The sequence below is a fragment of the Rhincodon typus genome, chromosome 7 (genome assembly GCF_021869965.1).
Source record: "Rhincodon typus isolate 14 chromosome 7, sRhiTyp1.1, whole genome shotgun sequence".
In the NCBI taxonomy this organism is placed as follows: Eukaryota; Metazoa; Chordata; class Chondrichthyes; order Orectolobiformes; family Rhincodontidae; genus Rhincodon; species Rhincodon typus.
In genome coordinates, this window is record NC_063338.1 from 62,223,947 (window position 1) to 62,249,288 (window position 25,342).

A 25,342-nucleotide genomic window follows, 5' to 3' on the forward strand; every position below is an offset into this window, starting at 1 on the left:
TGATGCTGCTTGGCCTGCTGTGTTCATCCAGCTCTACACCTTGTTATTTCAGATTCTCCAGCATCTGCAGTTCCTACTATCTCTGTATCTATTTGAAGTTGTTTTAATCCTTAAAAAATGCAGACATTGTAATATGTCTCATTGTCAGTGTGTCAATATACTGTTAAGAGACACAGAATGTCAATATACCTTAAAGAGACACGCTCATGTTATCACCACTGTATCATATGCATGTGACCTGAGAGTATAACAACATCAGACATCGCCTTAACTCAGATCATGTGAAACATGGCATGCAGGAAGTATGCTGCTCCTTGTAAACAAATTGCCTCATACTCATGCAGACACTTGTCTCTATGAATGTAGTAATTGTATGTAATAGCCTCTGTTATTTGATGTCATTTGGATCCTTCAAAACATAGAAACATAGGAACAGAAATAGGCCATTCTGTCCCTCAAACGTGTTCACCATTCATTGAGATCATGGCTGATCTGTGGCTTAAATCTATTTACCTACCTTTGCCCAATATCCCTTAACAGCTTTGCTTAACAAAAATGTATCTATCTCAGATTTAAAATTAACAACTGATCCAGCATTTACTGCCATTTGTGGAAGAAAATTCTAATCATCTACCAGCCCTTGTATATAGAATTGCTCCCTAACATCTCTACTGAACAATGTGGCTCTGGTTTTCAGACTCTGCCACCCAGTTCTAGAATCTGCAGTTGGTGAAATAGTTTATCTTTATTTAATTTGTCTTTTCTGTTCATATCTTGAAGACGTCGATCATGTAACCCCTTTCTAAAGTCTCGAGAAAACAGGCCTAATTTGTATAATCTCCCATCATAACAACCCTAAAGTGCAGATATCATCCTTGTAGACCTACACCATACTCCCTCCAAAGCTAATATATCCTTCCTAAGGCATGGTGCCTAGATCTGCTCATAGTACTCCAAGTGGGGTCTAACCAGGGTTTGTATAACTGCAGCGTTCCTTCTTCATCCTTGCGCTCCAGTTCACTAGATATAAAGGCCAGCATTCCATTAGTTTCTTGATTATTTTCTGCACCTGTTCATGACATTTTAAAGATCTTTGCACCTGAATGCCCACGTCTCTTGTATTTAACTCCATACCATCTAGAAAGTATCCTTATCTATGCTTTAAATTAATACACATTATCCATACCTAGTTTCTTATGCTATGAGGGATAACAGAAGCATTGCTGCATTATGTAAATGCTGCATTGCTGCTGGAGGAAAAAACCTATATCAGCTTCTACTTTAACTAGCTTAATTTAAATTTCTGTCTTATCATGATCTATTTAAAATTTTTACCAGGTTTCATTTCTCGAAATTGCACAAGTGAGGGGTGGTCTGATATATTCCCTGAATACAGAACAGCTTGTGGATATGACATGGATGATACCACAAATGATGTCAAGGTATGTATGTAGTAATACAAATGTGCCACAGTGAAGACAATCGGCATCTCATATGCTACAATGATTGTTTTGTGACTGGCTGTTCAGTTCTATATGCTGGATATGGTTGAGTTTATTTTTAAAATGTTATTTGTTTATATTTTTATAAAGACAGCATTCTACATGAAACTGAAAATCATTTACACTGTGGGAAACAGCATTTCTTTCATATTCCTGTCCACAGCAGTCACAATCCTAAGCCTATTTCGGTAAGTGCAACTTCAGCAGTATTAGTGTTCATAAAAGTTTTGTGTTTATCTGTTTGGAAAAGAAAAGATGTATATGACAATAGGTGCATCAATGATCAACACTATCTATGGTCCAAGGTTTTACTAGTCATCAGAAAAGGAAAAAAAGTGTTTTGTTCACCTTCCTGGCAGCTACTCAGCAAGTTTTTGTGAGCGTAAGAGTGCAGATTTGTTCTCATCTGGCCTTTGATTGAGCATGGTACTTTAAACAGAGGAACAGCAGCCTCTGACTAAGAGCTCTTTAACCAATTAGATTGAAGAATCATCAATGATATGCAGGGCTGGATATTATATTGTTGGTACCATTTCACCAGCAGGAAAAATGGAAGCTGGGAACCTGCACATGCTGTCACTGGGAACTACAGCGTAACTTTTGAGAAGGCAGACAATATATCCAAATAAAAATAGAAGGGTTGGATTCTGTTGCTAAATGGAAATTCTTCTTTAAAAAAAACCCTCCAAGACTAATTACATTATAAATTAAATTAAATGAGAATCCTAATGTGTAAAATTAAATGATAGGGCCAGCTAGGTTGGTTAGCTCTAACTATCACTTATAACACGGTTAGAACTCACTTCCTTAAGTGCACAAGCCCTATCTTTTCCTGTTGTCACAGTGGGAAGTTAACCCAGCTTCAATTGCTATATTGATTTCAGAGTATGGTAAGGACTAAATTGTACATTCTGTGAAGGAGCAGGGTATCTCTGACAACACCAGATTCAGCACCAGAAATCGCTGTTTGATTTACTCTTTGACATTGATGAGCACTGTTAGCCTCGATTTTATTTTTATTGCAAAATGGGGCTTTGGTATTTTCATTCACATGATCAGCATGAACCAAGTATATTCCAATGTCTTTCGAAAAACCTGCCTTGAAAGGTTATTTGCCTTTCCCATTCTCCTTAGCTAGCCCAAGAAATATAAAAGCTGGAACCTATAAATGAAGTTTAAACAATTTACACACCAGCCTGTGAGTACTTTGATAAGTCCAACTGTTTCAGCTTAATGTTAACCAGTCTTACCCCATTGCGAAGCCTCTTCTAAGGATGCCTAGCCTGAAGAAGTTACCCTCCTCCCTCCGGACAAACCTCAGGGGATCTCTCTCCCACTGCAACTCTCTCGTCCTCTCCACCTATCCTCTCCTCTATCCATCTTCTATCCGCCTCCCACTCTCTCCCTATTTATTTCAGAACCCCCTTCCCCTCCCCCTTTTCTGATGAAGGGTCTAGGCCCGAAACGTCAGCCTCTCTGCTCCTATGATGCTGCTTGGCCTGCTGTGTTCATCCAGCTCTGCACCTTGTCGTCTCAGTCATACTTCTTGTTCAGTCTTTTCCTGTATTGTTTGTATTCAGTGACCCCTCTGTCCATTGCCTACAAGCCCCATTCATTCTATTCTGCTTGGTCGTGCCTTTAGAACTACAAAATTTGTTATTCATCCCAGAAGGCAAATGCTTACAATTCCAGTTGTATTGTCTCCCTTTCTGCTATCAGCATTGTCTTTTCCCAAACCCAGAAGCTTGAATTGAACTAAGATAGACTTTGTCTTAAATTTTTAATTCTTGTTTTCTTATCTGTGCCTTCCGTTATTAATAGAGGCACCACGGTATGCTGACTTAAACACTTTTCACTGTACTTTTTTTGTACAAAATACAAGTGACAATAAATGACTTCTATTTAGTCCCCAGTATTGGCATTCACAATGCCATGTGAGATATAGTGTTATTTTAAAAGAGATAGAAGCATAGATAAGTTTAAATAGTTTAAAATGGTAACTAATATAACTGAAATATGTTGTATTTTTTACAGGAAGCTTCACTGTACCAGGAATTATATTCATATGCATTTGTTTGTGTCATACATTCTTCGTGCAATTTCAATCTTCATAAAAGACAGTGTCCTGTTTTCCAGTGAGGATTATCATCACTGCACTATTTACCCGGTAATTATTTCATTACCTAGCAAAATTGATCATTATTTCTAGTGGTCATTTTAAAATTTTTAATTGCTTAAATTATGGTTAAGAAATAAGCAGAATGGCATGATAAAGAGGCAAAAACCAAGTATAAGGTACATGGAACTGAATGTACCATCACTATGATCAGTCATCAATTAGGTAAAAGTCACCATAATTGTACTAGAGCATAGGGCTGCTCTGTCATTGAAGACAGATGACTGGTGGTGGCTTAACCTGAGGGTTGAAAAGGAGAGTGCTTCATGGTAAATTCAGCCAGTGCAGGATTTGAACCCACACCATTATCATTCTCCTGCATGCAAATGAGCCATCCGACTAACTGAGCTAACCAATGCCCTTAACTAACCAGGCAGTGGAGCTTTACAGAATGAAGGAAAGTCCTTGAAACACACTGAAGAAAACTTTGTTAATTTTAGTGAAATGATAGACAGTGGTAAATACTGATAGTCAGTAGCAAATATCAATGAACACTCATTCAGAGGAGTGCTCCTACTTTTCAAAACCGAGAGTGGAAGGGGCTACAGGAAGGATAAAACAAATTGGATGGAATCTTATAGGGACAGAGTGACATGGGCTGTGTGGAAGTCATAGTATGCACTTGGTAACTTCAGTTCACTGCTGGCTACAAGGAGCTTCCATGTTGCTCAGCACAAAACAGCATTTCAGGGCACTGCCCATGCACACCCCTCATCCACAGATTGGTGTCCACGATTTCACGAATCCCACATTACATCATAGCATCTCTCTGACCCATTTGCAGGTATATAGGAAACACAATGCTGCATTGCACAGTGGACCAGTAACTAGCATTGAAAGGCAGCTGCGAGGAAAGTTTGCGTGCAGGAACAGGCACCCAGCTCAAGGATTGGATCAGGCTGTATCTCAGGGCAGATCAATTACTCTCTTAATGCTCACTCACTGGTCAGCATGTACCTGCATGCTCACAGCATCCATGCCTTCCCTTACCAATTAATGCAGTCACAAACCCAGGCAGCTTATCTTGCTGGTCAGCAGTCCTCAGTCAAGGGGGATTACATCTTGCTGTATGGCAGTGTACTACATCAATCTCATAGCTGCACCATGTGCCAGCAGCTGCCATAGCAAATACACACCATCTGCAGCAAGAAAGCAGCCATGTCTCAAACTGTTAGGGGAGAAGTCCTCACTGAATTCCATGGAGGCACTTGTCAGTCAGGGGGTCCTGGAAAAGTAAGTCAAGGGAAGCCTCCTGTACCAGTCCAGGGGATTGGCCACAGTCACAGGTCTGGTCAGGGTAATCTTGCCTTTGAGATCCATGTCTCTGTAGCCTCGGGAATGGGTCACGGTCAGTCTTATGGCTTGATAGCAGTAAATCTGTGGGGTAGATATAACATGGTCAAGGAGATCTACAGCCACCAGTCATGGGTTTGGGCAACTCTTGTCTGGGAAAGAGAAACAAGGTTAGGGGCATCAAAGGGAGCCATTGCCATGACAAGAGAATTCGGAATCCATTTGTGGGAATTGGTGGAGATTAGAGTTGTGAAGGGTGAGTGGTAATGTACTTGTAAGGGGTGATATGGTTAAGCATGCATGGGACTGACTGATGCAGGAAGGGTGTTTGTTTATGGCCAGGATCACCCTAGCTTCAAGGGGGTCAGTGTATGACCACACCTGGCATGGTCACCTCATATGCCAGGGGCTTGGAGAAAAGGCAACAAGATACAGTGCAGACTCATGCAGACAGGTTGAGTAGAGATTTGGGAGGTTTTAAGCCTATAGAGTTTATGGCAAAGTGGCTACCAGGAAGTGATCTGTATGTTTGGGGCTTTACTGACAGGTAGAGGCAGAAGATGGGCACTACTGATTGAAGTGCATTCACTGTCACCTTTGAAAAGTACCCAGTAGGAAAGAAAATAGTTGGCACTACACCAGAGTAGGGAATAAGTATCTCAACCTGTGAGAGAGAGTTTGTAGACCCACTGATATGAGGTCAATAAGATTTGACACAGACCCATATACTGTGCAGGACACAGACCTGCAAACCATCTAATTCCTGGCAATGCTATTGCATTAGCTCCATCTGTGCTGTACACATCCTTGCTCCAGACTTTGCTGCACATTTCATTCACACCATTACTTTTGGACACAGAGGCCAGGGTAAGAATAGGGATGTTTGACCATGAGGGATAGCAGTATCAACAGAAACAGTTGCACTGTATACACTTTGTTTACCTTGTGTCCATATGCTACAGGCAACTATCAACAGAAGCATTGATCCACGGTACATCCTGTACGGACTTGACATTAAGCATTATGCTGACACTGTTATAATTGGGGCTATGCAGAAACTCAAACAGTGTCGTGGAAAAGTAATAACATTTATACAAATGAGAAATGTTATCTACGTTATCACCATGCCATGAAAAGATTTTTCTTTCTTAATGTTGACTCAGGCTCTGCAGCTAGGCTGGAGAGAGCCTGTTCAGCACTGGAGCTCATTGCCTACGGAGGGTAGATTGGGCCACCCCAGGGGCATTTGTATCTGGATGGCCCTGACATGCTGAGGGTTTTCACATCAGAGGCAAGTGGATTATCCTCAGCTTGAACTTCCAAGGGACAGTGAGGGGCAGGCAGGGTAGAGGTGGACGTCCCAGCCATCCCTTGAGTGTCCTGAGAGGAGCCTTCTGAGGGGCCTGTATGTGGTTTCTCCTCCGGCTGGGCGTTTGCTGGCACTACCCTGTGTCCTTGCAAGGTGAAGGAGCTGGGTTCCTATAGCATTGCTGCACTCATGCAGACTCTGGGCAATGAGTGCTAATGACCTCCACTGAGCTGCCTGCTGGTGCAAATGGCTAAATTCCTGATTGCCAATTCCATTGGTTTCTCTGCTGCATGATACTGATCTTCGTCAGACCGCCGAGTACTAACTACCTAGAGCATTTTTTCCTCATTAGCTGTGCGGCTGTTACATTGAGCTGCTGATCAGCTTATGCTCCCAAATTTTCTAACATTAATGTTCCCAAATTTTCTAACATTAATGTTCCCACCAAGGTGTCAGAATCTGGGCTGGTGGAAGCTGCAGGAGGCAGCCTTGCTAACATTATTGCTATTTGGATATACCTGTACAGCCTAAATTAATAATATTAATTCATTATTATAAACATAGTGATATAAAAATAAAGTTAATAGTATATCAATGTAATAAGTTACCTGAAACAGAAAATAGAAATTACGGGAGAAACTCTGCAGATCTGGCAGCAACTGTGAAGAGAAAGCAGAGCAAACCTTTCGCTTGCAGTGACCCTTCTTCAGAACTCTGTTTTCTTTCTCTCCTTAGATGCTGCCAGACCTGCTAACTTTCTCTAGCACTTTCTGATTTTTGTTTCAGATTTCCAGCATCCACAGTTCTTTGTTTTATTATAATAAGTTAACCTGTTTCTGTAACAAGAGAAGTAAAGGCTTGGCCTGTGATTTATTGTGTTTTCTGTTTACTTTGTTCCTAGGTTGAATGTAAAGTCGCTATCGTTTTTTTCCAATACTGTGTCCTGGCTAATTTCAGTTGGTTGCTGGTGGAAGCATTGTACTTGCACACACTTCTGGTGGTATCTGTCTTTACAGAGCAAAAATATTTCAGATGGTACGTCATTCTAGGATGGGGTAAGTTTTTCACTTTGAGAAATTAAATCGCAGATATTTTTGTATAATTCTAAACCTCTTATTTTGATAAAAACTGTCATCCTTTTATTTTGTTGATTTTGTTTTACATTTTTCACATTCAGGTGCACCAACAGTTTTTATCATACCCTGGTCAATTACAAGACAGATATTTGAGAACGTCGGGTAAGCCATGTTTTCATGATAAATAAAACCTAGAATCAAAAACATTTTTTGCCCTAAAGAAACTTTTGGATCAAACCTTCTTTGTGATTTAAAGGGGAGGATAGTATTACTTTAAGAGCAAGATATAAACAGCAAAACAAATTATAGGTTAACAGAACTAAAACCTCCAAAGGTACTATAGCATATTTATATACAAATGTATCTTTAGCTACAAGTGTACAGTACATTAAAGTCACCTTTTTCTTTACATGGTTTGGAATTGTCTTCTGAAACCCATCTTCAGATGGGTCAGTTTTTGTCCAATGTGTGCAGGAGGGTTTCCTGACACAGTATGTAGATAGGCCAACAAGAAGCGAGGCCACATTGGATTTGGTACTGGGTAATGAACCAGGCCAGGTGTGAGATTTGGAGGTAGGTGAGCACTTTGGTGATAGTGACCACAATTCGGTTACGTTTACTTTAGCGATGGAAAGGGATCGATATATACCGCAGGGCAAGAGTTATAGCTGGGGGAAAGGCAATTATGAGGCGATGAGGCAAGATTTAGGATGCATAGGATGGAGAAGGAAACTGCAGGGGCTGGGCACAATTGAAATGTGGAGCTTGTTCAAGGAACAGCTACTGCGTGTCCTTGAGAAGTACGTACCTGTCAGGCAGGGAGGAAGTGGTCGAGCGAGGGAACCGTGGTTTACTAAAGAAGTTGAATCTCTTGTCAAGAGGAAGCAGGAGGCTTATGTAGAGATGAGGCGTGAAGGCTCAGTTAGGGCGCTTGAGAGTTACAAGTTAGCCAGGAAGGACCTAAAGAGAGAGCTAAGAAGAGCCAGGAGGGGACATGAGAAGTCTTTAGCAGGTAGGATCAAGGAAAACCCTAAAGCTTTCTATAGGTATGTCAGGAATAAAAGAATGACTAGAGTAAGATTGGGGCCGGTCAAGGACAGTAGTGGGAAGTTGTGCGTGGAGTCCGAAGAGATAGGAGAGGTGCTAAATGAATATTTTTCATCAGTATTCACACAGGAAAAAGACAATGTAGTCGAGGAGAATACTGAGATACAGGCTATTAGACTAGACGGGATTGAGGTTCATAAGGAGGAGGTGTTAGCAATTCTGGAAGATGTGAAAATAGATAAGTCCCCTGGGCCAGATGGGATTCTCTGGGAAGCTAGAGAGGAGATTGCAGAGCCTTTGGCTTTGATCTTTATGTCGTCATTGTCTTCAGGAATAGTGCCAGAAGACTGGAGACTAGCAAATGTTGTCCCCTTGTTCAAGAAGGGGAGTAGAGACAACCCTGGTAATTATAGACCAGTGAGCCTTACTTCGGTTGTGGGTAAAGTGTTGGAAAGGATTATAAGAGATAGGATTTATAATCATCTAGAAAGGAATAATTTGATTAGGGATAGTCAACACGGTTTTGTGAAGGGTAGGTCGTGCCTCACAAACCTTATTGAGTTCTTCGAGAAGGTGACCAAACAGGTGGATGAGGGTAAAGTGGTTGATGTGGTGTATTTGGATTTCAGTAAAGCGTTTGATAAGGTTCCCATGGTAGGCTATTGCAGAAAATACGGAGGCATGGCATTGAGGGTGATTTAGCGGTTTGGATCAGAAATTGGCTAGCTGTAAGAAGACAGAGGGTGGTGGTTGATGGGAAATGTTCATCCTGGAGTTCAGTTACTAGTGGTGTACCTCAAGGATCTGTTTTGGGGCCACTGCTGTTTGTCAGTTTTATAAATGACCTGGATGAGGGCGTAGAAGGATGGGTTAGTAAATTTGCGGATGACACCAAAGTTGGTGGAGTTGTGGATAGTGCGGAAGGATGTTGCAGGTTACAGAGGGACATAGATAAGCTGCAGAGCTGGGCTGAGAGGTGGCAAATGGAGTTTAATGCGGAAAAGTGTGAGGTGATTCACTTTGGAAGGAGTAACAGGAATACAGAGTACTGGGCTAATGGTAAGATTCTTGGTAGTGTGGATGAGCAGAAAGATCTCGGTGTCCATGTGCATAGATCACTGAAAGTTGCCACCCAGGTTGATAGGGTTGTTAAGAAGGCGTACAGTATGTTAGGTTTTATTGGTAGAGGGATTGAGTTTCGGAGCCATGAGGTCATGTTGCAGCTGTACAAAACTCTGGTGCGGCCGCACTTGGAATATTGCGTACAGTTCTGGTCACCGCATTATAGGAAGGATGTGGAAGCATTAGAAAGGGTGCAGAGGAGATTTACCAGGATGTTGCCTGGTATGGAGGGAAGGTCTTATGAGGAAAGGCTGAGGGTCTTGAGGCTGTTTTCGTTAGAGAGAAGAAGGTTAAGAGGTGACTTGATAGAGACATACAAGATGATCAGAAGATTAGATAGGGTGGACAGTGGGAGCCTTTTTCCTCGGATGGTGATGGCTAGCATGAGGGGACATAGCTTTAAATTGAGGGGTGATAGATATAGGACAGAAGTCAGAGGTAGGTTCTTTACTCAGAGAGTAGTAAGGGCGTGGAATGCCCTGCCTGCAAAAATAGTAGACTCGCCCACTTTAAGGGCATTTAAATGGTCATTGGATAAACATATGGATGATAATGGAATAGTTTAGGTTAGATGGGCTTCAGATTGGTTTCACAGGTCGGCGCAACATCAAGGGCCGAAGGGCCTGTACTGCGCTGTAATGTTCTATGTTCTATGTTCTATGAAACTCCATTAAATGATAGTGAAATTGTCTACCATAATATTTATGAAAAACGGTAGTTGTCACCTTCCTTCTACTTTGACAATTGTATCTTAGTATCTTCTGAATATTTAATTCTTATTTCAGATTTAGTGTCAACATTATATCTACTATTTGCTGATGCTAAAGGGTGACAAATTAAAATGTATTAATTACAAATATGTAAATACAGTACCAGTATAATTAATCAAATAGTTTGTTCAAATTCATAGTTTTCAATCATTTAAAATCAGACAAACAGCTTTATAGTTTCTATAATCCATAGCTGCTGGAATGTTAACTCGGATGTACGTATATGGTGGATCATTAAAGGACCTCCAGTTGTATCAATTTTGGTAAGTATTTTTTAATTGAAGATGATTCTAAACCTTGGTAAATTATTAGTGCAAGTGCTACATTTTAACCAGTTTGGATTGTACACCATAAGTACATCAAATATTTTAGTATTTGCAGAATAATGTATGGTGCATGCATTTATTTTTTCAAATGCGGTAGCTTTTGGTAATATTGCAATATGAGCTAGACAAAACAGTCATTTGTTAAGCATTTTGTCTGATACCCCTTTCATTTGACATCAATTAAAGGAAAATTAGGAGGAGTGTGTAATGTGTAACTATTCATTATCACCCATTTTACACTATCTCTAAAACTTAAAATGACTACAACAGTGCTTGGATACCTCTAATTCCATTCCTATCATTTACAAGACTAAATTGGCTGTATAGACCGCAGTTTGGTCCTTTTTTTTGTCTCATCATTGTGCATAATATGATGGTAAATGTCATAGAGTTATGGAGTTATACAACATGGAAACAGACGCCTTGATCTAACTCGTCCATGACAACCAGATATCCTAAATTAATCAAGTCCCATTTGCCAGCATTTCGCCCATATCCCTCTAAACACTTCCTATTCATGTATCCATCCAAATGCCTTTCAAATGTTGTAATTGTACCACCCTCTACCACTTCCTCTGTCAGTTCATTCCAAACACACACTACCCTTTACATGAAAAAGTTGCACCTTAGATCTTACCTTAAACCTATACCCAATAGTTTGACTCCCCTATCCTGGGAAAAAAGGACCTTGACCATTTACCCTATCCATACCCCTCATGATTTTATAAACTTCTATAGGGTCACCCCTCAGCCTCTGACGTCCGAGCCTATTCAGCCTTTCCCTATAGCTCGAACCCTCCAGCCCCAGCAACATCCTTGTAAATCTTTTCTGCACCTTTCAAGCTTAACAACATACTTCCTGTAGCAGGAAGACCGGAATTGAACGCTGTATTCTAAAAGTGGCCTAACCAATGTCCTGTACAGCTGCATGATGACATCCCAGCTCCTATACTCAATACACTGACCAATAAAGGCAAGTGTACCAAACACTTTCTTCACTATGTAGGAGCAAATTACTGTAGATGCTGGAATCTTTACTGAAAAAAAATTCTTTTGGAAATCACAGTGGGTCACACAGCATCTGTGGGGAAAGCAAAGTTTTGAGTCTAGATGGCTGTTCATCAGAGCTGATAAAGAGCCACCTAGACTCAAAATGCTAGCTTGCTGTCTCTTCATGGATGCCTCCTGACCCGCTGTGATATCCATCATTTCTTGTTTTCGCTTTCTTCACTACCTTGTCCACCTGTGACTCCACCATCAAGGAACAATGAATCTGCACCCCAAGGTCTCTTTGTTCAGCAACATTCCCCACGACCCTACCATTAAGTGTATAAGTCCTGCCCTGATTTGCCTTACCAAAATGCAATACCTCACATTCATCTAAATGAAACTCCATTTGCAGCTGCTCAGCCCATTGACCTATCTAATCAATGTCCCGTTGTACTCTGAGATAACCTTCTTCATGTCTACTACACCACCAATTTTGGTGTCATCTGCAAACTTATTAACGATTGATCCAATATTCACATCTCTTGTAACATTCAGAAATTTCTCAATGATTATAACATAGACTAAAATTTAAAAAGCAATCTGAATTTCTAGTGGCTGCCTCAATTAAAAGGATCACATTACAAGATTTCACATTTTAAGATCTTTATCGTTTTGACAATTACGTGTCAATGGATTGAAAGTGTTGTTTGCTCAATAGTTTCTTCCCAGTTCACAGAATCTCACAGGACAGAATGTGGCCATTTGGCATCATAACTACTGCCAGAATACAGTGTACTGGTTGACTTTACCGTGAATGTCCCACCATCTTAATCTGTCCCTTGCCTGAGCCCTGGTGTCCCTCAGGATAAACCACCAGTTGTCTCTCTCTAATGAGAGAGTTGCCCTATGATCAGCCAGGAGTATGGTGACTTTACATTTTTATGGTGACCTGTATAATTTGCTGTATATGATCGCACAGAAACATAGACACATGGAAGATAGGAGTGGGAGTAGGCCAATTGACCCCTCAAGCCTGCTCCACCTTCAATATCGATCATGGCAGATCATCGAGCTTAATACTCTAATCCCGCCTCCCTCCAAATCCTCTGATCCCTTTAGCCACAAGAGCTTTATCTATCTCCTTCATAAAAACACATTATGTTTTGACCTCAACCATTTTCTGTCGTAGTCAATTCCACAGGCTCATCACTCTCTGAATGAAGAAATTTCTCCTCATCTCAGTATTTAAAGGTTTACCTGTTATCCTTAAACTAGGACACCTGATTCAGAACTGCCCCGCCATCGGGAACATGCATCTGACCTGTCTTGTCCTGTTAGAATTTTATAGGTGAGATCCACCTTCATTTTTCTAAACTCCAGTGAATACAGTCCTGACTGACCTAATTGCTCATTATGCATCAGTCCTGTCATCCCAGGAATCAATTAGGTAAACCTTTGCTGCACTCTCTCTATAAAAGGAACATCCTTCCTCAGATAAGGAGACCAAAACTGCACATAATGTTCCAGATGAGGCCTCACCAATGCCCTCTATATTTGCAGCAAATATACTCAAATCCTGTTCCTATAAAGGCCAAAGTTTGCCTTCTTTACTGCTTGCCGCACCCACACTTACTTTCAGTGACTGGTGCACAAGGACACCCAAGCCTCATTGAACATTCCTCTCTCTCAATTTACGGACATTCAAATAATAATCTGCCTTCCTATTTTTGTTACCAAAGTGGATAACCTTATATTTATCCACACCATCCAGCAGGTCACTGAGGGAATGCAATCCTTTTTATCTTGTGGTACATCTCAGAGTTTGCAGTGCCCAATGGGTGATGTGTGTGCAACAAGTAACAACACCCTAAACCATGGGAAAAACTGCATTCCTCTTAAAACCCATGTGATTTCTCTACCGGTTACTCTCTGGAAAGGAGGATTGAAATGAAGCATATATACAGAGTGTCGGTGACCTCCTTTATGGACAGCAAACTATGAGATATTACAACTATTCCCTCTCCCAACTGGAAGAAGCCAGACACAGAAAAGCTACACTGGCAATATAGTCAATGTTTTGCTTTTAGGTTGCAGTTGAGGTTGTAACAGCTAGTAGATTTCAGGGAAGATATTTTTGAATAAAGCACAGTTTCTTATGAAGTTTCAGTTAAGAGACATTCTTGCCGAATACACTAGGCTGACATGACCCCTTATTAAGAGCCCTTCTTCCCCCTTCTGTTCCTTTCACTTCTTCCTCTGTTTGTTCCTCTGTTTATTCTCTGAGTCCTGCTGCAATCCAGAAGGAAAGCCTCCCAGTAATGAATGGTTTGTGCAGAAGCCTTTTACTCATCTATTTTAGCAGTTACAGCAACTCCCTGTAGATGTTAGCAATTTGAAAAAATTATCAGAAGCACCAAAGACAAATAACATCACAGAAACAGTCATCTGAAATCACTCAGCAAATAACTCTCACTGGTGTGTGTTCTCCTTCTATTGAATGTTAAGTAAAGATATTCAGCGATATGGGCCAAAAGCAGGAATGTGGAATTAGGCCACAGATCAACCATGATCTCACTGAATGGTGGAACAGGCTTGAAAGGCTGAATAGCCTACTCCAGTTCTGATGTTCCTATGTATTCAGTTATGAGCAATTAAGGAAAACCGAGAGAACTAAGGATGCTGTAAATCAGGAACAAAAACAAAGCTGCTGGAAAAGCTCAGCAGGTCTGGCAGCATCTGTGAAGAAAAAAACAGAGTTAACGTTTCGGGTCCGGTGACCCTTCGTCAGCAACTTCTGTTTTTGTTCATGAGCAGTAAAGTGATGGTGATAGTGAGAGCATTAGGATCCAAAGTGGCAGCGCTGATGTTAAATCAGTGTTTTACAATGATTAACATTATGACCTTTACCCTGCATCCTTTTTGGTGAACACAAATGTCCTCATCAATATGACATCCAGTGTTACTTGTGTTTGCAAAAGTATTTATACCCATTGGGAGTTTTGGCTCTCTTGGATGACTTGTAGTACCCAGAAAATGGATGTTACACATTTATATTTTGTGCTATAGGTACCTATTTATAAAGCTAGAATTGCAGAAGTTTTTGTAAAAGCTTTATCAACTTGTCCTGCCAACTTCTAAAATGTACACATTTCCTTTTATTCTGTTTCACAGATTAACTTTGTTCTCTTTGTACGCATCATTCGGACATTAATGAAAAAGCTGATTATGCCTGATGCAGTGGGAAAAGATTTAAACCAGTACAGGTAAGTTATCATACCTATCAGTCCTCTTAATGTGAAATTGATTCTGGCTTTGAGAAAGTCAGTGAGCTCGACTGGCAATCCAACCAGCTACACTCCCTCTACCACCAACACAAGATGTACTGCAGCAGCTCACCAAGGCTCCTTCAACCGCATTTTCCAAACCTCCAATCTCTGCCATTTAAAAGTAAAAGGGCGTCAGGCACAAAGGAATATCACCACCTGCAAATTCCTCTCCAGTTTGAAAATATACCACCATTCCTTCATCAGTGATAAGTCAAAATCCTGAAGCTCTCAACCAAACACCACATGGAGTGCAGTGATTGCAGCAATTCAAGAAGGTGGCTAACCAATACCCCTTCAACGCTATTAGTAAGGGGTAATAAATGCTGGACTTGCCACTGCTCATGGACAAATAAAAGAATATTCTATGTAATAGTACTGCAAAATCCAATCCAGTATCTACTTCTATTCTAGCATATGTTGTTTGCCATGCTAATCTGTGTCCAGCTTTTTAAACGTAAAGAAGTTTTACAAAATACTGAGTGTGTACAGAACAACCAGAAAATGATAATGATAACAAAATGATATTAGCACTGACAATTCGTTGGTGGCATTTTATGGTCTTTCTCAAGTTATGTTTTGAGGTGAGAGGGGCGTTTGGAAGGATGGTGCTATACCAGGCTTCCTCTGCCAGAATTAAATCAAGGATAGGAGGGCCCATGGATAGACATGCAGACCCATTATCAATTGAAGTCCTTAAACATACCAAGAAACATAAATAGCATCTCTACAGAGAGACAATAAGGACTGTCGATGCTGGAAGCCAGAGAACATAGTTGTGAGGCTGGAAAAGCACAGCAGGTCAAACAGCGTCAGAGGAGCAGGAGAGTCAAAGTTTCAGGCCGAAACGCTTCATCAGGACAGTGACTTTCCTGCCCCTCTGATGCTGTCTGACCTGCTGTGCTTTTCCAGCCTCACACCCACAGACTCTAGAAACCCTACAGTGCAGATAGGGGCCATTCAGCTCAATGGGTCTGCACTGATGCACCGAAGAGCATCCCATCCCATCCCATCCCTGTAATCCCACATTCACCACAGTTAACCCACTTAGCCTGCACACTACAGGAACATTTACTATGACCAATCCAGCTAACCTGCACATCTTTGGACTGTGGGAGGAAACGGGAGCACCCGAAGGAAACCTGCACACATTCTGAGGAAGGGTCACTGGACCTGGAACGTTAACTCTGTTTTTTCCTTCACAGATGCTGCCGGACCTGCTGAGTTTTTCCAGCAACTTTGTTTTTGTTCCTGATTTACAACATTCGCAGTTCTTTCGGTTTTTAGTCACCCAATGCAGTGAGTCTGTTATGGGAAGGGAGGCCGTCTGGTAAACCTGGGTTGAAACGCAAGGGAAATTTTGATGCAGGCAGCTTGTTGCATGTTGCTAGTAGACATATCACATGCACTGCAAGTGCATTGGTGGTGAGTCCACCCCTGCAGTTGCATTGCCAGCAAACGCAGCCAATATCAGTCAACATGGGCAGGCAGCGAGCATAGTTCCAGCCAAACTTACATCTCTAGCCTGCCAGGCCTTTGCTAGTGATGTAGAATTCCAACCACAGTGCTCAGGTTTCAGAGCCTTAATTTAGGAAGAATGGCAAAGCTATGGCAAACACACCGATGTAAAAATGTTATACTCGGGATAGCTGCCTTGATGTCCAGTGACAGTCATAGAGTCATAGAGACGTAGACCATGGAAAGTTTTTGGTCTAACTCGTCCATGCTGACCAGACATCTTAAATTAATCAAGTCCCATTTGCCAGCAATTGGCCCATATCCATCCAAACTCTTCCTATTTATGTACCCATCCAGATGCCTTTTAAATGTTGTAATTGTACCAGCCTTCACCACTTCCTCTGGCAGTTCATTCCATACATACACCACACTCTACGTGAAAAAGCTGCCCCTCAGGTCCCTTTTTAAATCTTTCCCCTCTCACTTTAAACTTATGCCCTCTAGTTTTGGACTCCACTATCCTGGGGAAAAGACCTTAGCTGTTCACCCTATCCATACAATTCATGATTTTGTAAACTTCTATAAGGTCATCCCTCATTCTCCGACTCTCCAGGGAAAATAGCCTTCTCAGCCTCTCCCTATAGCTCAAACCCTCCATTCCCAGCAACGTCCTTGTAAACCTTTTCTGAACCCTTTCAAGATACACAACATCTTTCCTATAGCAGAAAGATCAGAATTGAATGCAGTGTATCAAAAATGGCCTAACCAATACAGCCACAGCATGACCTCCCAATAGAAGGGCAAAAAGAGGACATGAGATAGCTTTGGCAAATAGGGTCAAGGAGAATCCAAAGGAATTCTACAAATACATTAAGGACAAAAGAGTAACTAGGGAGAGAATAGGGCCCCATAACGATCAGCAAGGCCACCTTTGTGTGGAACCACAGAAGATGAGTGAGATACTAAACAGGTATTTTGCATCAGTGTTTACTATGCAGAAGGATATGGAAGCTAGAGATCTTGGGGTTATAAATAGCAATATCTTGAAAAGTGTCCCTATAACAGAGGAGGAGATGCTAGACATTTTAAAACATATTAAGGTGGATAAATCCCTGAGACCTGATCAGGTGTACCCTAGAACTTTGTGGGAAGCTAGGGAAGTAATTTCTGGGCCCATCGATAGCCACAGGTAAGGTGCTGGAAGACTGGAGGTTGGCTAACGTGGTGCCATTATTTAAGAAAGGTGGTCAGGAAAATCTATAGAAAATGGGACATTTCCCATTTCTCAATCTCTTTTGGGGAAGAGTGACAATAAAATGACAATTATCATATAATGATAGAAGATGTAGAGAGAATAGTTGAATCCAAAAATATTTGTCCTACATTTAAATACATATTAAATAAATGAAGGCATAAGATACAAATTATTAAGGATGGATTGGGGAACCTTACGAACAGGATTGGCAGTGGCTAGGCAATGGCGAATATTTAATTAATGTATGCTTGAATTACAATTCCCATTTGGCACAAAAATAAAATAGGAAAGGTGGCTCAACCATGGCTCACAAAAGAAATTAAGGATTATGTTAGATCCAAAGAGGATACATATAAAATTGCTAGAAAAAGCAGCAAGTCTGAGGATTGGGAGCAGTTTTGAATTCAGTGAAAGAGGAGAAAAAGATTGAAATTGGTAGATAAAATACTGTGAGTATCACAAAGACATGGCTGCAAGTGGATGAGGGCTAGGAACTAAATATCCGAGGCTAAGTGTCCTTGTAAAAGGCCGGATAGATGGGCGCTGGGGTTGGGGGGGGGCATGGGTTGCCTTGTTAATAAGAAATGAAATTAAATTAATAGCAAGAAATGAAATGGAGTCAGAAGGCGTAGAATCTGGATGGGTAGAGTTGAAGAACCGCAAAGGAATAAAAACTCTGATGTGAGTTACGTACAGCCTCCTAGCAGTAGTCAGAATGTGGGGAAGAAATAAGTCAGGAGGTAGAAAAGACCTATAACAAAGGCACTGTTCCATTATCATGTGGGACTTAAATAAGCTGGTGGACTGGGAAAATCAGTCTGGTAGCAGATCTCAAGAAAAGGAATTATGGAATATCTACGGGATGGTTTTTTTGGAGTAGCTTGTGGTAGATCCCAATAGGAAACAGGCAATTCTAAATTTGGAAATGTGTAATGAGACAGTCTTGATTAGGGAGCTAAGGTGAAATAACCCCTAGGGGACAGTGACCATATATAGAATTCACCCTGCAGTTTGAGAGGGAGAAGCTGGAATTAGATGTAACAAAATTACACTGAGTCAAGGTAGCTACAAAAACATGAGGGAAGAGCTGGCCACTGATTAGAAGGGGGAGCCTGGCAGGGAAGATGATAGAGCAGCAATAGGTGCAGTTTTCTGGGGGTAATTCGGGAGGCACAGCAGAAATTCATCCCAAAGAAGAAGAAACGCACTAAGGGGAGGACAAGGAAACCATGGCTAACAAGGGAAACCAGAGACAGCGCAAAAGTTGAAAAAAGCATACAATGTGGTGAAGATTAGTGGGAAACCAAAGATTAGGAAGCCTTTAAAAACCAGCAGAGGATAACAAAATAAACGGTAAAGTTGAGAAGATGAAAAATGAGGGTAGGTTGCTAGTAATATAAAAGAAGATTGCAAGAGTCTTTTTTTCAGAAATATGAAAGGTAAGAGAGAGGCAAGAGTGGACTTTGGAACACTGGAAAATGAGGCTGGAGATGTTGTAATGGATAACAAAGAACTGGCGGAAGAACTACATAAGTGTGTTGCATCAGTCTTCACAATGGAAGACACCAGCAGCACACCAGAAGTTTAATAGAGTTAGGGGGCAGAGTTGAGTTTATTAGCCATCACTAAGGAGAAGGTGCTAGGGAAGCTGAACAGTCTAAAAGTGGATAAATCACCTGTACCAGATGGTTCACCCACTTTTGGAGTATTTTGTGTAACTCTGGTCTCCCTCCTATTAGAAGGATGTTGTGAAACTAGAAAGGTTTCAGAAAAGATTTATGAGGATGTTGCCGGGGCTGAAGGGTTTGAGCTATAGGGAGAGGCTGAATAAGCTGGGGCTATTTTTCCTGGAGTGTCAGAGGCTGAGGGGTGACCTTATAGAGGTTTATAAAATAATGGAAGCCATGGATGGGATAAAAAGGCAAGGTCTTTTCCCCAGGTGGGGAGAGTCCAAGATTATAGGGCATAGGTTTATGTCAAGAGGGGAAAGATATTAAAGGAACCTAAGGAGCAACTTTTTCATGCAGAGGGTGGTGCGTGTATGGAATGAGCTGCCAGAGGAAGTGGTGGAGGCTGGTATGATTAGAACAATTATAAAGCATCTGGATGGGTATATGAATAGGAAGGGTTTAGAGGGATATGGGCCAAACATTGGCAAATGGGACTAGATTTATATAGGATATTTGGTCAGCATGGACGAGTTGGACTGAAGGGTCTGTTTGTGAGCTATATATCTCTATGATTCTATGACTACACACCAACATTCTAAAGGAGGTAGCTGAGGAGATTGTAGAGGCATTGGTAGTGATTTCAGGAATCACTGGGTTCAGGGAGAGTCCAGAGGACTGGAAAATGGCTGATGTAACAGCCCTGTTTAAGAAAGGAGGGAGGCAGAAAGACAGATCACAATAGGCTGGTTCGACTGATCTTATTAATTCATAAGATTTTAGAGTCCATTATAAAGGATGAGATTGCAGAGTACTTGAAAGTGCATGGTTAAATAGGGCTGAGTCAGAATGTCTTCATTAAGAGGAAGTCATGCTTGAAAAATCTGTTAGAATTCTTTCAGGGGCTAACAAGCAAGTTAGACAAAGGAGAGCCAGTGGAAGTGATCTATTTGAATTTCTAAAAGATCTTCACAAAGTGCTGCACCAGAGGCTGCTGAATAAGATAAAAGCCCATGGTATTAGGAGCAAGGTAATGGCACGGATAGAGGATTGACTGACTGGCAGAAGGCAGAGATTGGGGATAAAGGGGTATTTTTCAGGATGGCAGCTGGTGATTGGTGAAGCTCTGCAGGGGTCCATGTTGAGACCACAACAATTCACATTATAAATTTATGATGAGAACCCTTCTTCAGACCTTACTTAGTCATTTGGTCTACTAGTCACTTATGTATGTAATGCAACAAAAACATAAGTTAATAGAGAACTAAGGCTTTATGTAAGTCTGAGCTATTATATCCATGTATACAGTTAGTTTTGTTAATTCCCATACCCCTTGATGCCTTTAACATCTAAAAAATGAATATTCCTTGAATATATTCAATGACTTGGCTTCCATAGCCTTCTGTGACAGAAAATTCTACAAGTTAGCTACCTTTAGAGGGAAGAAATTTTTACTCATCTCAGTCCTAAATATTCAACCCCATAACCTGAGACTGTGTCCCCTGGCTCTAGGCTCCCCAGCCATGGAAAACATCTTTCCTGTATCAAGTCTGTTCAGCTCTGTTAGAATTTTATACATTCCAATCAAATTCCCTCTCATCCTTCTAAACTGCAGTGAATACAGGCCCTGTCAAACCAATCTCTCTTCATCAGGCAGCCCTGCTGTCCTTGGTATCATCCTAATGAACCTTTGCTGCACTCCCTCCATGACAGGTATATCCTTTCTTAGGTGGGGAGATCAAAACTGCACGCAATACTCTAGGTGTGGTCTCACCAAGCCCTTGTATAACTGCAGTAAGACATCCCTACTTCTGAACTCAAATCACAATCGCGGGTATCTTGGAGAGGAGCTTGCAGATGGTGGTATTCTTATGTCCTTGTTCATCTGGATGGTAGTGCTGGTGTGTTTGGATAGTGGTGTTTAACGACTCTTGGTGAATTTCTGCAGAAAATCTTGTAAATGGTACACTATTCTGCCAATTTGACTTAGTTGAGGAGGGAGTGAATGTTTGTAGATGTGGTGTCAGTCAAGCAGGCTGCCTTGTCCTGAATGGTGTTAAGCTTCCTGAGTGTTGTTGGAGCTGCACTCATCCAGGCAAGTAGAGAGTGTTCTATCTTCCTCCTGACTTGTCCCTTGTAAATGGTAGACAAGTTTTGGCTGTAGTTCCTGGCCAGTGGTAACCCCAGGATGTTGATTATGTGGGATTCAATAATGAAAATGTCATTGAAAGTCAAGGGCAAAGGGTAAATTCTTTCTTGTGCCCAGAAGTCAATCAAGAGTCAACCACATAGCTGTAGGTCTGGTGGCCGATGTGTAAGCCAGACTCGGTAAGGATGTATATTTTCTTTTCTAAAGGACATTAGTGAACCAGGTGGATTTTTCAAACAATCAACATGGATTTATGGTCATCATTAAACTTTTAATTCCAAATATTTATTGGATTTAAATTCTACCAAGGCAGGATTCAAACCTGAGTTCCCAGAACATTACCTGAGTCTCTGGATTAATACTGTAGCGATAATACCACCAGACTACTACCACCCTTATAAATGTTACTTGCTACCTATCAGCTCAAGCCTAGATATTGTCCAGGTTTGTTGCATTTAGACTTGCCTTGCTTCAGTGTCTGTGGAATCATGAATGGTGCTGAACATTGTACAGTTGTTAGTGAACATCCCCACATCTGACCTTATGAAGTAGGTAAGAGCCTTGATAAAGCAGCTGAAGATGCTAGTGAAGCATAACACTGAAGAACTCCTGCAGACATGCTCTGGAGCTGAGATGAATGACCTCCAACAGTCTCCATCTTCCTTTGTCCTTGGTATGACTCGAACCAGCACAACATTATCTCCTTGATTACCATTGACTTTGTTTTTGGTAGGACTCCTCAATGCCAGACTTGATCAGATACTGATTTGGTGTCAAGGGAAGTCACATTTATTTTTCATCTTGTGTTTCAGTTGTTTTGCCTACATTCGGACAAAGGCCGTACTGAGATCAGAGGCTGAGTGGTCATGATCAAACCCAAACTGAGTGTCAGTGAGCACGTTATTGCTAAGCAAGTGCTGATTGATAGCATTGTTGATGACCCCTTCCATCGTTTTATTGATCATTGAGACTGATGGGCAGTAACTGACTGGTTTGGATTTTTCCTTTCCTTTTTGCATACAGGATATACTTAGTTGGTTAGGCGCCTTTAGTATACCTGGAACAGCTTGGCTAGGAGTGCAGCAAGTTCAGGAGTACAGGTCTTCAGTATTATTTCAAGAATGTTGTCAGGGCCCATTGTGTTTGCAGTATCCATGCTTCCAATCATTTCTTGATATCATGTGTAGTGAATGAAATTGGCTGAAGTATGGCATCTGTGATAAGCAATGATAGGAGCTTTGGAGGAGGTCAAAATTCAACATTAATATGGTTACACCATGCCATCAAGCACTGTATTCTTTCCTGTATTCTGTCTCGTCATTGTTTGAGATCTGGCCTACAACGGTGGTGTCATCGGTGAACTTGTAGATTGAGTTAGGATGGAATTTGGCCACACAGTCATGAGTGTATAGCCAGTATAGTAAGGGGTTGAGTATGCAGCCTTGCAGGGTGCCTTTTAAGGATTATTGTGGAGGAGGTGTTCTCACCTATTCTCACTGATTGCAGTCTGTGGGTGAGAATGTTGAGGATCCAGGTGCAGAGGACAGAGCAGAGACCTAGGCTTCAGAGTTTGGAGATCAGTTTGTTTTGAATGATACCGTTAAAGGTGGAGCTGTAGTCAATAAGTAGCAGCCTGATGTAGGTATTTTGTTATTCAGATGTTCCAGGGATGAGTGTAGGGCCAAAGAAATGGCATCTGCCATGCACCTATTGCGACAGTAGACAAATTGCAAGGGATTGAGGTAAGCTCAGAGATTAGAGTTGATGTAAGCCATGACTACCTTCTCAAGGCATTTCATTATTACGGATGTCAGAGTCACAGGGCAGTAGTCATTGATGCACTCTGCATCAGTTTTCTTTGGCACCGGGACGACGGTGGTCTTCTTGAAGCAGGTGGGGACTTTAGATTGTAGTAAGGAGAGGTTAAAGATGTTTGTGAATATTCCCTCTGGCTGCATGGCCAGGAACTCCATCTACACCAGTTACTTCCCATGGGTTCACTCGCGAAAAGGCCAATCTGACATCTGCAGCGATGACTGAGGGAACTGGTGCAACCGAGGCTGTTGGGGTAGATTACACTGTTTCACTGACATTCAGTTCAAAACAAGCGTAAAATGCATTGAACACATCAGAGAGAGATGTATTTTTGTCTGTTATTCTGTTCTGCTTTGCTTTGTAGCCCATTATATCCTGTAAGTTTTGCCACAAACGGTAGGAGAACATGTGGACAGTTTGGCTCTCGAGCTTAGCCCAGTATTGCCTCTTGGCATCACTAATGGCCTTATGGAGGTTGTATCTGGATTTCCTATAAAGATCAGGGTCATCTTACTTGAACGCCTCACACCTGGACTTCAGTAGGCAATGGATCTCCCGGTTCATCTATTGTTTCCAGTTGGGAAACATTTGGATTAACTTCTTAGGCATGCAGTCTTCTACAAACTTGCTAATGAAGTCTTTAATGGTAGTGGCATACTCATTTAGGTTTACTGCTGAGTTCCTGAATATGGACCAGTCCACCAATTCCAAGAAGTCCCATTGAAGCTCTTCCAATGGCTCAGATCTGCACAGTATTACTTTCTGTACTGGGTCCTCACGCTTCAATTTCTGCTTGTAAGCTGGGAGGAGGAGCACAGCATTGTTCCGATTTTCCAAAATGCAAAGATGCGATAGGCATCTTTGATGGTTGTGTAGCAGCGTTCAAGGATGTTCAGACTCCTGGTGGGACAGGAGACATGTTGATAATATTTTGGTAGCACACTCTTGAGTTTGATCTGATTAAAGTCACTAGCCATGATGAACAAAACCTCAATCTCTGCCTCATTGTCAGCAAATCAAAAGAGCTGGTCATTGACTTCAGGAAGCAAGGTGGAGGGCATGCCCCTGTCTACATTAATGGTGCTGAGGTGGTGATGGTTGAGAGTGTCAAGTCCCTAGGATTGATGTTCACCAACCATCCGTCCTTGTCCACCCACCTTGATGCTGCGGTCAAGAAAGCACAACAACACCTCTATTTCCTCAGAAAGCTAAGGAAATTCAACATGTCTGAAAAGACTCTTACCATTTTTGAAAGATGTACCACAAAAAGCATTCCATTTGGATACATCACAACTTGGTCCAGCAACTGGTCTGCCTATGACTGTAAGAAACTACAGACTTTTGAACACAGCCCAGACCATCACACAAGCCAGCCTTCCGTCCATGGACTCCATCTATTCTTCTCGCTGCCTCGGGAAGGCAGCCCAACATAATCAAAGACCACTCACCTCACCACACCATCACCCCCCACCTCCAACTACTCTGGTTATAACCTGTTCTCACTTCTTCTGTTGGGCAGAAGATACACGAGTTTATACTTCTCTAACAACAGACTCAAGCACAGCATCATCCCCGCTGTTATTAGACTTCTGAACAAACCTCTCAAATTTTAACTTTAGTGTCGATCTTGCTCTTTGTGTACCTTCTCTGCAGCCGTAACATTGTATTATTTGCTCTGTTCTATTGCCCTAATGCACTTTGTATGGTATGATAATTTTCGTCTCCCTTTCTGAGGAAGGATGCTCTGGCTTTTGAGGGAGTACAGGGAAGGGTTACCAGGCTGATTCCGGGGATGGCGGGACTTATGTATGAGGAGAGATTGACTAGGTTGGGATTGTTTTCACTAGAGTTCAGACGAATGAGGGGGATCTCTTAGAGATTTATAAAATTCTAACAGGACTGGACAGAGTAGATGCAGGGAGGATGTTCCCATTAGTGGGTGTGTCCAGAACCAGGGGTCACAGTATGAGGATTCAGTGTAGACACCTTAGAACGGAGATGAGGAGATATTTCTTCACTCAAAGAGTGGTGAGCCTGTGGAATTCATTACCACAGGAAGTAGTT

At 41.6% G+C, this 25,342-nt stretch overlaps 1 protein-coding gene across 1 annotated transcript in view; it reads left to right on the plus strand.

The window, feature by feature from the left end:
- LOC109938355 (secretin receptor-like) overlaps nucleotides 1–25,342 on the plus strand; it is a 64,832-nt gene that overhangs the window by 34,201 nt on the left and 5,289 nt on the right. Inside the window, exons 4-10 of the mRNA XM_048599008.1 lie at nucleotides 1,339–1,442; nucleotides 1,593–1,690; nucleotides 3,537–3,669; nucleotides 7,182–7,335; nucleotides 7,458–7,518; nucleotides 10,489–10,558; nucleotides 14,783–14,874. Of these exons, the coding sequence (XP_048454965.1) occupies nucleotides 1,339–1,442; nucleotides 1,593–1,690; nucleotides 3,537–3,669; nucleotides 7,182–7,335; nucleotides 7,458–7,518; nucleotides 10,489–10,558; nucleotides 14,783–14,874 (712 nt within the window). The remainder of the gene's footprint in view (nucleotides 1–1,338; nucleotides 1,443–1,592; nucleotides 1,691–3,536; nucleotides 3,670–7,181; nucleotides 7,336–7,457; nucleotides 7,519–10,488; nucleotides 10,559–14,782; nucleotides 14,875–25,342) is intronic.